Raw genomic sequence first — 16,189 nt, forward strand, 5'->3', positions numbered from 1 at the left:
GGGCATGTGTTCATTTAGTGACCACAGGATGCTGAGAGAGACTCTAAGAAACAGACCCACCCTAGCCTGGGGGAAGGAATCCAGGATGTCCTCCCAGAGATGACATTTAGGGTGGTATCCGAAGGATGAAAAAGTAGGAATAAGATTTGAACACAGGACTTGATGGCTTTAAGAAAAAAAAAAAAGTCTGGAAAACCACCAGCCTCTAAAACTTCAAGGGGGTGTCACCTGCCCATGGAGGGATGAGGCAGGTGTAGGCGTTGGAACTTCAGGCCTGTCTCAGACAGAGCCCCAAGTAATTATATTAAAAATAAGTTTATTGATATCTTGTCACCACTGGGGAGCACGGAGGGGGTTGAGCTCTTGGAGGTCAGAGACTGCAACAGGAGGCAGAAGGCTCAACCTACACCAGTGAGAACTCCACCCGCCCCTAGGGTACAGACTGCAATAACCTCTTCATCCATATTCTGACTTGTCTTGAAACTCCCACCCCCTCCAAAGTCTGGGTAGGGGAAGTGGGTCAGTTGTCTTCAAGTCAAGGCCAGGAGTTCTGTTAGGGGAGGGGGATGTGCAGGTTCCCTCCGCAACCCACGAAGGGCAATAATAAATAACATAAAATCCATGGCTTAGAAGTCAGGGTTAAGGAAAGCAGCCAGGCAGACAGCGCTGTACTGATAAGGGCTGGGGGGCCCATCAAGGAGGCCCCCCAGAATCAGGCACTAACTAGTACAGGGAGTGGGGTGCTCGTGCCCCGCAGCAGGGAGCCCGGGTGCAGCTGGGATGGGGAAAGTGCATTGCCCTCCTCCACTGGGCTAAGCTGGGGGGAGGAGGTGCAGGCAGAAGGTGCGCAGACAAGCTTGAACCCCACGGCAGATGTCACGGAGATTTCCACCGCCCCCGCCTCTTCCGTGTAGGGAAACTTTTCCTCCTTTTGTGTGGTGGGGAGTCATGGGGAGGCAGTGGGGCGGGCGGCGGCCGGGGGGCCCCCTCCTCGCTCCTAGGGGCAATGATCACCCCCCTGGCTGCCACCACAGCCCCGTCCACGACTGCAGCCACCACGGACACAGGCTCTGGGGTGACCTCCACCTTGGGGGAGGGGGGGGACAAGACAGGCCTGGGCGGTGGAGGTGGGGGCGGGGGCGGGGGCAGTGGGTCAGCGGGGGTTCCAGGCAGAAGGGGCAGCAGGGCGCTGAGGGCCTCGCTCAGTTGGGCTAGTCCCTGGCGAAGGGTGCCAGCCAGCTCCCGGATGGCGTTGGCAGTCTCCTGCTGGGCCCGCAGGAAGTCCAGGGAGGGGTCTGGGGCCGAGGGTGGAGGCAGTGGAGGGGAGGGGGAGCTGGAAGGCGAGGGTGCCACTTGGACCTGCTGCGGTGGCTCGGGGGGTGGTGGCAGCGGAGGGGCTGGGGGGGGTGGAGACAAGGCCAGGCGGGGCAGCTGGATGGTCTGCAGGGCCGGAGGGGGCGGGGACTCACGCTCCTTGGGTGCCGGGCAGCCCCCTTCCTGAGGATTGCAGGAGGGTCTGGCCCAAGGCTCCGGGCTGCTCGAGCCCCCCTTGCTGTGGGCTGGTGTATCTGTGGAGAAAGAGAAGTAGGTAAGATGTGGGGGACCCCTAACGCTGTCATGATTTCCCTTTCCCACCTCCCACCCACCCTGGACCCAAAGGCATCCTTTTCAAACCTAAGTCAGGTCATGCCTTGGAGCAGAAGCCCCATGACCCAGGGGAGAGAGACAATATATTTAACAATAATCTGGTGGCCGATACCAGCCTTAATGGAACAGGGTCCTGGAGGTCCCCTGCCGAGCCAAGCAGCTCTTATCTCATTCAGTGTAAATGCCAACATGCTAGAAGGCTCTGAACCATCCACACCCGCCCCCCCACCCCCCTCAGGCAGCACTGCTGGATCCTGGGGAGGCCCCACGGGAGGAGGGCCTGGAGAAGAGGTTGGGTGGCTGGAGTAGGAGAAGGGGGAACTTCTGGAGGCGGGCAGTAGGGGTCTCTCTCCAATCAGGAGGGCAGGATTTCAGTCTCAACTCTGGTCTGTGCCAGTTTAACCCCAAGCCTGCGGGGCTTCCTCCGCCTCCTCTCACCTGGGATCTCATTCGTGCTCACGGACTTGAAGAGTCCGCGTGCAGAGGCGCCCAGGTTTCCGGGCCCAACCTGAAGCTCTCCCTCTGGCTGTGTACTCGGCATATCCCCTCCAATAATCCCGTCCTATAATGCCTCCAACCCCCTTGCCTGGAGCTGAGCTCCTGGCCCTCCCCCAACCTGCTCCTCCCTCAGCCACCCCATCTCAAATGACGGCAGCTCCATCCTTCTAGCTGCTCGGGACAAAAACGCACTCTTCTCTCCCAAGACACCACTCGTGTACAAATACCGTTGGCTTTGCCTTCAAACTAACCCAACATCTGTCCTCCTCCACGGCCCCCACCCTGGTCCAACCACCACCATCTCCCAACCTGGACTATTCACTGGGCTCCCAGCCCACACCCCCGCCCCTTAGAGTCTGTTCTCCACCAGCAGCCTCAGGGGTCCAACTAAAATACACCACAGTTATGCGCTACAGGAAAGTACTCACAAAGGACCACATGTCATATGATCCATTTACATGCAATGTCCAAAATAGGCAAATCTTACAGAGACAGAAAGTAGATTAGTGGTTGCCTAGGGCTGGGCAGAGATGGGGGAACGAGGCGGGGGGTTGATGGCTAAGGTACAGGGTTTCTTTCCGGAGTGATGAAAATGTTCTAAAATTGATAGTAGTGATGGTAAGGTGCAGCTCTATGAATATACTAAATATACTAATATACTAATTATAGAATATACTAGAATATACTAATATACTAAATGCCACTGAATTGTATGCTTTAAATAGGTAGGTTGTACGGTATGAGAATTCTACCTTAATAAAGATGTTAAAAAAATAAAAGTGAGATGTCTTTCTCTGCTCAAAAGCCTCCTGTGGCTACTATCTCACCCACAGTAAAAGCAAAGTTTTCAAGGTCCCCACGATGTGCCTCCATTGCCTCCCTAACCTCGTCTCCCACTCCTTCTCTCACTCTCTTTCGTTCACTTGACTGCAGCCAAACTGGCCTCCCTGCAGGGGCTCAAACACTTTTTTTTTTTTTTTAATTTTGGCCACGCCAGGCGGCATGTGGGATCTTAGTTCCCCGATCAGGGATCAAACCCGAGCCCCCTGCGTTGGAAAGCACAGAGTCTTAACCACTGGACTACCAGGGAAGTCCTGGGTCCTCATACACTTTAGGCCCGCTCCTGCCTCAGGGCCTTTGCACTTTCTGTTCCTTCAGCCTGGAAAGATCTTTCCCCAGACACCTGCTTGGCTCCCTCCCTCACCTCCTCGGGCTTCTGCTCAAACATGGCCTCCTTGGAGAGACCTTCCTTGACCCTCCGTCTGAAGCAGCTCTGTCCTTTTCTCTCTCCTAGCCCTACCTGATTTCTTTTATAGCACTTATCTCCACCTGGCATGGGATCGCTCTGTGTTTGTGGTCTGTCTCCTCCTCCTTATGTCAGCTCCATCAGGCAGGGCTTTGTTTTTGTTCACTGCTGTTTACCCAGCGCCTAGAACAATGTCCAGCACAAAATTTTGTCTTTAATGAGAAAAGAACTGTGGCTTCCTGGGAGTCAGCACTGATTGGGCACCAGGCCCCAGGTCCTGGCAACAACCCTCCCGCAGCTCCGCAGCACCCACAGGGGACAGTCCAGGCCTCTCTCTAGGGCTACAAGGCCTCAGCTTTTGCCCCCTTCTATTCTTCTTCCTTGCCTCAGTGCACATCTTGTTCCCTCTTCCAGGATCACTATCCCCCCACACCCCCAGGCTCGAAGGCTGGGGCTCCAGACTCTTTGGGCCAGCCGGCCTGGGCAAGTAAGAGAGGCTGGCAGAGAGACAATAACCAGAGCTAACGGTGGTTGGACACTTTCCTGGCTGACCCTGGGCGCAGTGGCTAAGTTCTCCTATGTTATTTCACCCAGTCCTCCGAGCCAGTCTTTGGGGTACGTGCTATCAGTATTAGCCCATTTTACAGATGAGGTGACTTGAGGCCCAAAGAGGTGTCACAGAGCTGGTGAATGGGAGAAGAGGACTTTGAACCAGGCAGGTTCTGGAGCCTATGCTTTTAACCATTCCTTGGGCTGGGGCTGTGGGCTTGACGGTGGGGTGGCGAGTCTTCTTCATAAAGGGCATGAGAATTCCAGCCACCTGGAAAAATATATGACTTTTCTAGTCTACCGAGTAAAAAGAACAGAAAAGGGGCCCAGCCTTCATGCCCACAGGGCTCACAGGCGTCATGTAAGGACCACCGTGAGAGTTAAAATCATAGTTATTCGCAACCTTTGGGCCTCAGTTTCCCCACCTGTAAATGGATGTGTGTGAACATAGGACCAAGTAACCCTGTAAAGGAATATCTCCCTGAGGGCCGTTACAGGCATTAAGTGAATTACCATGGGCCAGGGCATAGGCCAGTACCTGGCATATAATAAGGTCTCAATGTGATTGTTACTGTTCTTTCATTCAAATATTAGGTCACAAGATAAATGGTTCTTATCTCTCCTTCCAGTGTCAACAAAGATGCCTCAGGCTGCCCCAGGCCCTGTTCCTGTCCTTCAATCAGAGCAGTTCCTCTTTTAAGAGTTTTACACAGTGGGTAATCTCTGTGTGAGATTCTAATCAAGGACACTTTAAGCACATACCTGCCTCAGGGTCTTTGCACCTGATGTTTCCTCCAGCTGCAGTACTCTTCCCGCAGATATCTATTTGGCTCAGTCTCTCTATTCAGGTCCTCTGCTCAAATTTCCCCTCTCTACAGAGGCCCCCTTTCCATCACTCACTATCCTCTTAACATGCTTTGTTTTAGTTCTTATCACCTCTTTGTATAATCTGCTTTGGGGGATTACTTGTTTGTCGTCTGTCTCCCGTAACTAGAATGTCAGCTCCACAAGGGAAGGAAAATTGTCTTTCTTCAGAGTATTCCCAGCACCTACCACGGTGTCTGCCTCAGAATACGCACTCAATAAATATCTGTTGAATGGATGAATAAGGGGCTGTACAGCTTTTGAAGTAATAAGTTTGCCATCTCCACGCTGGTTCAATGGGGCCATTTCACAGGTAGAAACACTGAGGTTTGATTCATATTGAGTACAAGGGTCCCGAGTGATTGTGTCTTTCTCTGGCTTAAGACACTTTCATGCCTCCCAAATGCCCTCAAGATAAAATCCAAAGTCCTGACCTTTATTTTAAACCACATGTGATCCAATTCTGGCACACATTAACTCGTAGTCAATATTAACTGTTTATATATATGTAAACTACTTACATATTTACATATATATGTATGCATATATATGGTATATATCAGGCCATCTAGCCAGTGGTTAAGTGCACGGACGGTGAGTTGGACACAACCTATATTCAAGTTCCAACCCTTCTACTTACTTACTTGCTGTGTGACCTTGGGTGGGTGAATGAACCTCTCAGAAATTACATGATCCTGAGCTGCCTTGTTGGATCATGTGCCCCCTCTTTCTCTAAACCCTTGTATGGCTCCCCATAGTACTTAGAATAAAATTGAACTCCTTATCTCAGCCTAAAGGTCCTGCAAGGTTTGGCTTTTGCTGACCTCTCTGATCTCATCTCAAAACATGTCCTTTCTTTAATCTTTCCACTCTCCCTTCCTCCCCTCCCCTAACTGGGCAGCATCTCTCAGTTTCCTAAACTGGCCAAGCTTTCTTGTCTCCAAGCCACTGTACATGCTGTTCTCCAGCAACACTTTCCCGTCTCTTCTTCATCCTCACTCTTTGCATCTCGGCTCTGATGGCTCCTTCTCCAGGAAGCCCTCCTTGAATTCCCAGTCTGGATCAGATGTCCCCTAGGGACTCTCATAGCCCAGCCCTGCCTGCTTTGAGTCATCACTGTCTATGCATGGGTCTGTCTCCCCCAGTGGACTGTGAGCCCCAGAAGGGCAGGCCTGAGGATGTCTCAGTCACATCTCTGTCCCCAACACTGTCCAGCTCAGGGCAGTTGACTGGGGAATAGCTGTGGAAGAAATAATCATCCAGAGTCAAGGCTGAGTGGGAAGTTTTGTACTCCACTCTCCCCACCTCCTCTACTCAGGGCATGACCTTGGGAAAATTTCCAAACCTCCCTGAGTCTTTGATTTATAAAATGGTGAAACAGTTCGTGCTTCACAGCACTGGTAATTATATCAATAGCTAGCAAGGAAGTAATGTACCAAGCAGATTACACATATTAACTCATTTAATCTTCCCAGCAACCCTTTGAGGCGGGGACCATTTTTTATCCCCATTTTACAGATGTAGAAACTGATGTGCGATAACTTATCCCAAATGACACAGTTGAGTGGCAAAGTTGTAACTGGAGCCCAGACCATCTGCCTTCAGAGTCACTCCCCCTACGCTACAGTTTAACGAAATCATGGGTGAGCTGATGACCCCATGTGTGGACTCTGGAGCCAAGCCTCCTAGGTCTGGGTTCCATTCCCGACTCCGACCTTTACTACACTTTTCTGAGCCTCAGTCTCCACAGGTGTAAAATGGGGATTATAACAGTACCCCCCTTCCCACAGCTATAGTGAGGATCTGATGAACCATATAAAGGGCTTGGAACAGCGCCAGGCACAAAGTAAAATTTGTTTGCTTTTGCTGAGGTGATGCTGAAGGAACTCACCTGCCCGTCGGTCCTCCTTGCGGTCCTCAGACAACACACAGCGTTGGGCGCAGGCACTTGGGGCCGGTGGCTGTGAAGAGGCGGCCGCGGAGGGCTGCTCTGCCCCTGCACCAGCTCCTGGCCCCGCCACACCCGGCCCCAGGATGGCAAAAATGGTCTCCTCCTCGGCGGAGAAGGCGTCCTCGGCGGCAGGCCCGGTGCCCTGTGTGGAGTGCGGCACGCGAGCCAGCTTCTCCTTGGTGCGGCGCTTGAAGTCGTTCCAGCGCTTCTGCACCTCCTGGCCAGTGCGCTTCCAGCTGGTGATGCCGTTGATCTTGGCGGCGATGCCGTCCCACACACGCCGCCGCTCGGCCACGCTCACCCGACGGCTCTGAGCGCCGTAGAGCTGCGGGTAGTGGGCGCGCACCTCACGGATCAGGATCTGGTTCTCTTCGAACGAGAAGCGCGGCTTGCGCAGCCGGGTGGTCTCTTCCGCTTCGCCCGCCGCCGCCGAGGCCATGGCGCCCCCCGACGCCGCCGTCCGGCCGCCTGGCGCATGGGGGGCGCCGGCGCTGCGGGCACAGGGCGCACGGCGCTGGCAGGGGTTCAGCGGCCCCGCGCCGCCCGCCCCACCCCGGCCGCCCCGATACCGTCTCCTATGTCCCCGGGGATAGGGGTGGGGGCGAAGGGCGGACGGAGGCGACGGGCAGCGGGGGTCCGTCAGAGTGCCTAATAATAGATGACACCGGCTGAGCGCTCATCTTGTGCCTGGCGCGGCGCAAAGTGCCAGGCCATGGAGTTGATGTTAATTGGGTATGGGTATGGAGGAGTGGAGGGAAATGAGGAAAAGCGGAAGGAAGAGGGGGTGTCTGCGGGAGTTAGAGGAGAATTGGGGGCATAGGAGGATGGGAAATGGAAGGAGAATGGGGGTATCTCGGGGGTCAAAGAAGCACGAGGGTGATGGGGATAAGGAGGTGTTGAAGAGGAGATGCAGCAGGAAGGGGGGGATCTGGAGCAGAGGAGCGCTCTGGGGGTTCCAGGGCAATGGGACGTCTGTAAGACCAATAAGAGAAGTGGTCCTTAGAGGAGCAGTCCGGAAATAATTGTGAATTGGGGGCTCCTAGGACAGTGGAGAAACTGGGAGAATAAAATATTAGGCATTAGGGTCTGCGGGGATTGTGGGGGCTTTGGGGATTGCCACGAATCAAGGGGAGCCCTGAGGGTTATGAGGGTCCGGGATTAGGAGGGCCCAACTGGGGCTACGGGAGACTCTGGGAAGAGTGCGGGTCGCGGAGGGTGGGGACCGAGTTGGGCCGCGGGTCACTCACCGGCGCCGCCGCAGCCCCCGCCTGCCCGTCGGTCAAGACTCGGGCTTCTGCGGCCTCTTCCCTCCCCCTGCCGGCTTTCTCCCTCCCCTTCTGGGCCCCGCCCCCGGCCGCCCCGCGAGCCAAGGCGCAGGCGCACCTAGCGCCAGACGGTCCCCCAACGCCCGAACCTCTTGGGTTTCACTCCCCCCGCCAGAGCGCAAGCGCAGAATTGCCCTCCACCGGCCTCCGTAAGCGGGCCGCAGTTGCGCAGGCGCAAGGTTAGCGCAGCGCTCTTTCCCCTAGCTGTCTGATGCCACAAGAACGCACGCTCAAAACCCTCGCACGCATGCGCGCCGTTCTCTCCCCGCTAGCTTTCGTACTCGGACTCCGTCTCTGCGCAGGCGTAGCAATCCTTGGAGGATGAGGGAGAGACCTTGGGACCGAATGGTTTCCTAGCCTTTCGGACCGTCTTCCAGCCCAGCCAGCCCTCTAACTATGCCTGTGTCTCTCTTAGAGGACAGGGAGGGAGACGGTGCTGGAGGGAAGCGGTTCGTTTCCATGACAACTGCGTGGGTGGGGTGGGGAGCGTAACAAAACTGGGTTTGCAGCCCCTTATACCCCGCCCTGCGCGGGGCTGCGCGGGATCTGCTAACTACTACTCGTAGGGGCGGGGCACCCTGGGGATATTCGGCTCCAGGCAGGTGCAGTAACCATAGCAACTCATCTACCTTCCAACCCTACCTGGTGGGACCCGTGTCCACACACGTCACGGCTGGCACGCGGGGAGGGAGATCAGAGGGAGAGCTTCTTGGCTGGTAAGGGGTGATCCTAGCACAGGCATGACTTTAAGCAAATGCATGGAGGCAGGAATGAACCTAGAACACGGGTTCTAGCTGGAAGGTAGGATGATGGAGTTACGTCTACACTGAGAAATTTGTAGCTTAGCATCCTGCTGGAGTTCTCAAGGTCATTCCACAAACAGTGCTTCATTCATCATTCAAACGAATATTTATTGAGCACCTACTCAATTCTAGGTGCAGTGAATATAGAAGACAAAAATCTGTACCGTCATGGAGCTCACTCTGTAGTTGGGAGAGTGAAACATTTAGCAAAATTAATAAGATATATAAGTGGAAAGGTGATAAGTACCATGAAATAAATGGAAGTAGGCAAAAGGGTTGGGGAGTATGGGGTGTGTGTGTGTGTGTGTAATTTTATTTTTTTATTATTTTTTAAAGTAAATTTATTCATTTTTGGCTGCGTTGGGTCTTCGTTGCTGCATGCGGGCTTTCTCTAGTTGTGGTGAGCAGGGACTACTCTTTGTTGAGGTGCACGGGTTTCTCACTGCAGTGGCTTCTCTTGTTGCGGAGCGTGGGCTCTAGGTGCACGGGCTCTAGGTACGCAGGCTCAGTAGTTGTGGCACACGGGCTTAGTTGCTCCGCAGCACGTGGGATCTTCCTGGGACCAGGGCTCAAACCCATGTCCCCTGCGTTGGCAGGCGGATTCTTCACTGCTGCGCCACCAGGGAAGTCCCTGACTCTGGTGTTAACAGTAGCAGAAACTGAGTTTAGGGAGCGAGAATGGAATCTGGGGCCCAGTGAGGAGGTGACTACAGTGGCTCAGGTGAGAGGTCGTGGTGGTGGCTTCAACTAGGGTGGTAGCTGCTGAGGTGAGGTGAAGTGGAATTGGGTAGAGGAAGTGAGAGAAAGAGGAGTTGAAGATGACTCTAGTGACTTTGGCCTGAGTAACGGAAGAATGGAGCTGCCAGAAGCAAAGACGGGCAAAGGGCTGTAAGAGGATCAGGAGTGCAGGTTTGCCCAAGTACAAAGGTGAGGTAGGCAGTTGGATATTTGAGTCTGGGCTTCAGGGGAGAGGTTTCAGTCTTTTTTTTTTTTTTTGCAGCACGCGGGCCTCTCACTGTTGTGGCCTCTCCCGCTGCAGAGCACAGGCTCCGGACGCGTGGGCTCAGCGGCCATGGCTCACGGGCCCAGCTGCTCCGCGGCATGTGGGATCTTCCCGGACCGGGGCACGAACCCGTGTCCCCCTGCATTAGCAGGCAGACTCTCAACCACTGCGCCACCAGGGAAGCCCGAGGTTCCAGTCTTAAGATATGAATTTAGTAATTATCAGTGAATAATGACATTTAAGACTGGGAGAGATTGGCAGGGGAGCAAGTGTAGATAGAAAAGAAGTGGATTTCCCTGCTGGTGCAGTGGTTAAGAATCCGCCTGCCAATGCAGGGGATATGGGTTCGAGCCCTGGTCCAGGAAGATCCCACATGCTGCGGAGCAACTAAGCCCATGCGCCACAACTACTGAGCCTGCGCTCTAGAGCCCATGAGCCACAACTGCTGAAGCCCGCGCGCCTAGAGCCTGTGCTCCGCAACAAGAGAAGCCACCACAATGAGAAGCCCGCGCACCGCAACGAGGAGTAGCCCCCTCTCGCCGCGACTAGAGAAAACCCCCGTGCAGCAACGAAGACCCAAAGCAGCAAAAAGCAGTATTGTAACAAATTCAATAAAGACTTTAAACATTGTCCACATTAAAAAAAAAAAAAGTCCCATGGCCTTGAGGCTAGACACTCCGATGTAGAGGGCTGGGATCCTCCAAGGAGACTGAGGAGGCACAGTCAGAGAGTGAAAGGAGAACCAGCGCTGTCTGCTGTGCTGGAGGCCAAGTGAGAAGTGCAAATCCAGGAGGAGAGAAGGGTTAATGATGCCAAACGCTGCCTAGAAGTCAAGTCCAACGAGGACTGAGAACTGACCACTGGAGCTAGTGATAAGGAATTCATCAGTAATCCTGGAAGGGGCAATTTTGGTGGTGTGGTGGGGGCAGTAGCTTGATTGGGTGGGTTCAGGAGAGGCTTTAGGGATTGCCAGTGTAGATGATCCTTTCTAGCACAGAAATGGGGTGGTATCTCTCCACGGGATCTCCAGAGGTTTATTTCAGATGGGAGATGTCACAGTATGTTTGTGTGTCCAAAGGGATGATCCAGAAGGGGGGAGATTGATGCTGCAGAGGAGAGAGGGGAGAATTGCTGGAGCCATGTCCTTGAGTGGGCACGGTGGGTGGGACTCAAGGCACAAGTAGGGGGTGCTCTAAGGGGCATGGGCTGTTCAGCCACAGTAAACGGGAAGGGCATGGAGGCAGGCAGGTGGTGATGTAGTGTCAGGAGCATGTGGATGTTGTCTCCTGGTTCCTTCTGTTGTCTCAGTAGAGTCGGAAGCAAGGTCAGGGTGAGAAGGAGGTGCTGAGGATAGGGGAGAGAGAGGAGAAAGCATGAAACAGTGAATGAATGGCCAGGGAATTGTAGACAAATAGAACCAATCACTTGAGGTAACCGGATATAAAAGAGTGATGAGTCCCCCTGATGGTGTGTTTTTCTCTGTTCATATTTTTCTGAGTGGGAGCAGGTGCAGAGTGGGTGGCAAGCTGACTTCCACCAGGGCTGGGTTTAGATGATCTCCCACCATGTGCTCCATGAAGGGTCAGGGTCCAGGAAGCAGAGGCAGCCCATGCCGGGCCTTATGGGCAAGTTAAGGAGCTTGAATGAGTGAGGATGGGCAGGGTGTGATGTGTGCTTTAGAAAGAACCCCCGCTGTTGTGTGGAGGGTGGATGGGAGGGGGAAAGACTGTGAGCCAGAGTCAAGGGAGAAGTCAGGGGTGGACCAAGGGCAGGGTGGGAGAGACTGGACCAGGGCAGGGATGGTGGGAAGGGTGCAAATGAATTGGAAGACATTTGAGAGGTAGGATGTACAGAGTGCAGTTACAGAGTGTACAGAGTGCAGTCAGGTTGGGGAGGGAAAGGGAGGTGACACCCAGTTCTCCAGCTCAGGTCCCAGTTGGGGAGATGGGGTCAGTTAGGACATGGTGAGTGTAAGGTTCTCAATGGGTGTTATGGGTTGAACTGTGTCCCCCAAAATAATATTGAAGTCCTAACCCCTCCTACTTCAGAACGTGACCTTCTTTGGAAATAGGGTCATTGCAGATGTAATTACTTAAGATGAGGTCATACTGGAGTAGGGTAGGTCCTTCAGCTGACATGACTGGTGTCCTTATAAGAAGAGGAGAGAGACACACAGAGGGAAGAGGACAGCTCTGTGAAGACAGAGGCAGAGATGGGAGTGATGCCACAAGCCAAGGACCACCTGGGGCCACCAGAAGCTGGAAGATGCAAGGATCCTCCCCTAGAGCCTTTGGAGAGAGTGTGGCACTGCCAACAGCTTGATTTCAGATTTCTAGCCTCCAGAACAGTGAGAGAATGCATTTCTGGTGTTTAAGCCGCCCAGTTTATGGTCCTTTGTTATGGTGGCCCTTGGAAATGAATACACTGGGCATCCAGGGGAGGCATCCACGATGCTGTGGCTCCATGAGAGTCTGGGCTGAGGCGGGAGTTGGGTCTAAATCTGGCCTGGAGCTCTGCAGGAGCCTGCAAGTAGGGAGCCATCGGCAGGGGTGTGTGGAGCTCTGCAGGTGCTGGAGGAGATCAAGGTCAGGGTACATGATTACTGCAGCTCCTTTAGTGTCCTCAGCTCTTGTCAGAGCTATGCTGCCAGTTAATTATCTGCTAAATAAATGAAAATTCACTAAAAAACTAATTCCTTAAAAAACAAAAACAAAACAAACAAAAAAAATTAAAACAAAAACAAACCAAAAACAAAAACAAAAACAAAACTTGATCACTAATTCTCTGTCTTCTCCTCAGAGCCCCAGATCAGGTGTCCGGCAGCCTCCTGGACGCTTTCACCTTGGATGTCCCCAGGCACTTCATATCCTCTACCCCAGACTGACCTCAGCATCTTCCCCCTCACTTCTCCAGTGTAAAATGCACCCCGTCCCCCGTCGTAATTCTCCCTCCCACCCCAGTCCTGAGTGTACCACCCCTTGTTGCTTTCCATAACTGCTGCACACGGTTTACCAGAGTCCGTCCCTTTATTAAACTATTAAGCTCTCCTCCGTCATCACATGTGAGAGGCCATCAGCTTCCTGCCCGATGCAGCCCCCCACTTTCTCCAGGGCTCAACCTGCCGCATGCGCACACCACAGCTCCGGGCTTAGGGCGTCCCTTTGGGCTATTGTTTGGGGGGCCTTGGGGATCTCTGTTAAGGGCAGAGCTGCGTTTTTGGAAAAGGACCTGTGAGCGGAGGTCCTTAATGGGAGTCTCTGTTTTTTTCTCTGTGACTACTCTATGTGAGAGTGGAGCCCTCTCACTCTCACAGATTTCAGAGTCTGAAAATGCACAATGAAGATCAAATTCTCACCAACGTCCGCAAGATTCTGAACTCTCTGCCTGCCCTTTCGCCTCTCTGATCTTATCTCTTACTCAGCCGGCCTCCTGCTTGTTCTGCAAACACACCAGATTCCATCCCACCTTAGGGCCTTTGAACTCACTGCCATCTCTGCCTGGAATGCCCTCCTGGTTTCCTCAATTTATTTGGACTCTGCTCAAGCGTCACCTCCACAGAAAGACCTCCCCTGACCACACCCCCACGTAAAACAGCCTCTCCTTCACTCTCCATCCCTTTACTCTGACTCCTTTTCCTTCACAGCACTTATCAACCACCTGACATATTGTATATTTATCGCTTGATGGTCACGGCACCCCCATCCCCACTAGAGTGTCAGCTCCCCGAGGGCAGGAGTCTTGTCTGCTTTGCTCATCGTTGTACCTGCGAATACCCAGAGCAGTGCCTGGCACAAAGTAGGAGCTCAGTAAATATGTGTGGAACAATGGAATAAAAGAAGTCCTGATTTTATATGCAACATTTCGTGCATATGTGCGTTTCCCCGAGGTGGGGACCATACTTTTTGTCACCTCTGTAATGGAATCTGGGAGCCTAAAGTTTAAGGACAACCATAAAGTCGGTCCTGGAAGACCTGGGCTCTAGCAGGCTGGGAGGCGACCCTGGACAGAGCCCTGGGAAGGACAGGGAAAGAGAATCTGGGGTCAAGGTGGAGGCTGGGACTTGGGGACCAGTCCATAGGTGACCTGTGTCAGAGGATGTAAGGGGGTCGCATGCGTGGGAGGGACCCAGGTCTCCTTCCTGCTCTGCCTCCTGCTTCCCACGTTTTGGGCCAAATTAGGATCCCCCCACTCTCCCTCCCCCAGCCTCGCAGGAAATAGACATAGCGATTTCAAAGACAACCAGAAACACTTTTTATTTACTAGAGCTCAACACCCGCGCCCGGCCCTGAGCCAAAAACCGAACAACTTAAAATCTGACTGGGGCTTCTCTTTGCCCCTAAAATAAAATCTAGGCGGTTGCCATTCCCATCCGGGTATCCACACCTCTTTCCTGTGGGAGCTTCGTTGACTTAACTGTTGGAGGATGAAAAAACGGGAGGAAAAAAAAAGGAACTTTACAAACTATGGTGACTTGGGGGCAGTGGGGAGATGGCGGAGAGACGCTCTCTCGCTGGGGAAAGGACCCATCGGTGATTTGCCGTGTCGGGCACCAGTGCCGTGAAACGGAGTGAACAATGGGAAGAACAACCAGGGGGAGTTCAAGGGTATCGGCTCACTCCAAGGCTCTCCAGCCCCAGATAAGCCTGCGAAGACAGGGTGCCCCTCAGGCGTGCCCCGTCCTTCCCCAAGCTCCTGATGGTTAGGCTGCTGAGAGCAGGGAAGGACCCATCTGGCGCCGTCCACGATGAAACGGTGGGTCTGCTGGTGGCTGGAGCAGACGGAGAACGCTGGTTCAAGTCAGAATCCCATCTTGAAGTTCTTGGGCTGGAAGGTCCATGCCAGCCTGTTCACAGCTCTCCAAATTCTGAGGGTTGCTCTGAGAGAGCACAGTGGGCTCCTGTAGGTCCAAGAGTCCAAGAATTCTGCAAGGAATGGAACCCTGAGGGCTGAGAAGTCAAAGGGGCAGGGCTAGTGTCCCAGAAGAACTAAAGATCCATGAACCGTGACCCAGAAGGAGCCACAGGGTTGTGTGGTCCAAGGGGCAGGGGTCCTGCAGCACCAAGAATCCACAGACACTGCCAGGACAGAACCCCAGGGGCTGAGAGTTCCAAAGGGCAGGGCTGGCCTGGCTCCCCATAGCCTCCGTTGTTTCAGGATTCAGCAGGGATGGAGTTCTGGGGGTCAGACATTCCAGAGGGCTGGGGGAGTCCAGGGAAGTGGGAGAGTCCAGGGACTTGGGAGGATTGAACCAGGAGGGCTGGGGGGTGCAGGGGGTGGGCACTTGATGGCCCTCAGCGCTTGACCTTGCGGCCGGCAGAATTGCGCCCACTGCGGCGGTAGAGAGACTGCTGGCCTCCGTTTAGCGGGCAGTACTTGAGTGTGTGGGCCTGGTCCCCCGTGGCCCCGCACAGGGGACACACATAATGCCGCAGGATGGGACACACCACCACGCCCTCCGGTGTCTTCAGCTGGTGTGAGGAGTACACGTGGCGAGATTCCCCATTGTGTTTGCAAAAGTTGCACAGGGTGGCCAGGCCCCCGCTGGCCCCCTGCCCTCCCTGTCCCTGATCCTGCCCCAGCTGGGGCCCAGGTCCCGGCTCCCCGGTCGCTTGGGCCTCCGGCCCTTGCCCCCGACTCTGGATCAGTGCCAGCACCACCTGGCTCAGGTTGAAGTAGTCCTTCCACATGTCGAAGGTTGGCTGCTGCATGGCATCCAGGTGGAGGTGGTGGGCAGCTGGAGAGAGGTGGGCTGGGTGCCCGGGGACAGGAGGAGCAGATGGTTTTCTGGAGCAGAGAGGAATTGCACCCCCTTTTATACTCCCCAAAGACCCTTCTAAGCAAAGGTGGAGCTTAGGATTTAAAGGGCCCACCCCTTACCCTTGATCCCTTCTGACCTTAATTCCCCATGGAGATCTGGAAGGGGGTCATTTCCCTTGTTGCTGGTCCTTGCTTGGCCTGCAAGGTGCTCTGTGACCTCTGGAAAGACCCTTCTCCCTGGGCCTCAGTTTCCCTATCCATTCAGTAAAGCTCCATATCTGAAAATTCCCCTAACCCCCATCTTCCCTTACTCCAAGGCTGGGGGTCTGCTGCCTCCATATACTCCAGAGCCATTCCTAATCATAACAACAGCCCCTTACTGTGAGCCAGACGTTGTGCTGCACAGTTACCTTCATGATCTGATCTAATTTTCACAACAACTCCATGTGGGTAACACAGTTATGATCCCATTTTAGAGACAAGTCACTAAAGCTCAGAGAGGAAAACTCAGTGGCCCAGAGTCATGTAACACGCAAGTGGCAGAGC

The 16,189-nt window shown here is 53.9% G+C and overlaps 2 protein-coding genes across 2 annotated transcripts; both read right to left on the reverse strand.

The window, feature by feature from the left end:
• Positions 1–265: 265 nt before the first annotated feature.
• MYPOP (Myb related transcription factor, partner of profilin) lies at positions 266–7,222 on the reverse strand. Its single transcript, XM_029237607.1, has 2 exons — positions 6,696–7,222; positions 266–1,568 (listed from the first exon to the last, which is right to left on the reverse strand). Exons 1-2 carry the CDS (start codon positions 7,192–7,194, stop codon positions 877–879), a joined length of 1,191 nt encoding a protein of 396 aa, XP_029093440.1. The 5' UTR covers positions 7,195–7,222; the 3' UTR covers positions 266–876.
• A 7,901-nt stretch (positions 7,223–15,123) lies between these two features.
• Positions 15,124–15,896, reverse strand: NANOS2 (nanos C2HC-type zinc finger 2). Its single transcript, XM_029213578.1, has one exon. It carries the CDS (start codon positions 15,592–15,594, stop codon positions 15,178–15,180), a length of 417 nt encoding a protein of 138 aa, XP_029069411.1. The 5' UTR covers positions 15,595–15,896; the 3' UTR covers positions 15,124–15,177.
• Positions 15,897–16,189: the final 293 nt, after the last annotated feature.

The sequence above is a fragment of the Monodon monoceros genome, unplaced genomic scaffold, assembly GCF_005190385.1.
Source record: "Monodon monoceros isolate NGI ecotype Baffin Bay Population unplaced genomic scaffold, NGI_Narwhal_1 Super_Scaffold_10, whole genome shotgun sequence".
Taxonomy (NCBI): domain Eukaryota; kingdom Metazoa; phylum Chordata; class Mammalia; order Artiodactyla; family Monodontidae; genus Monodon; species Monodon monoceros.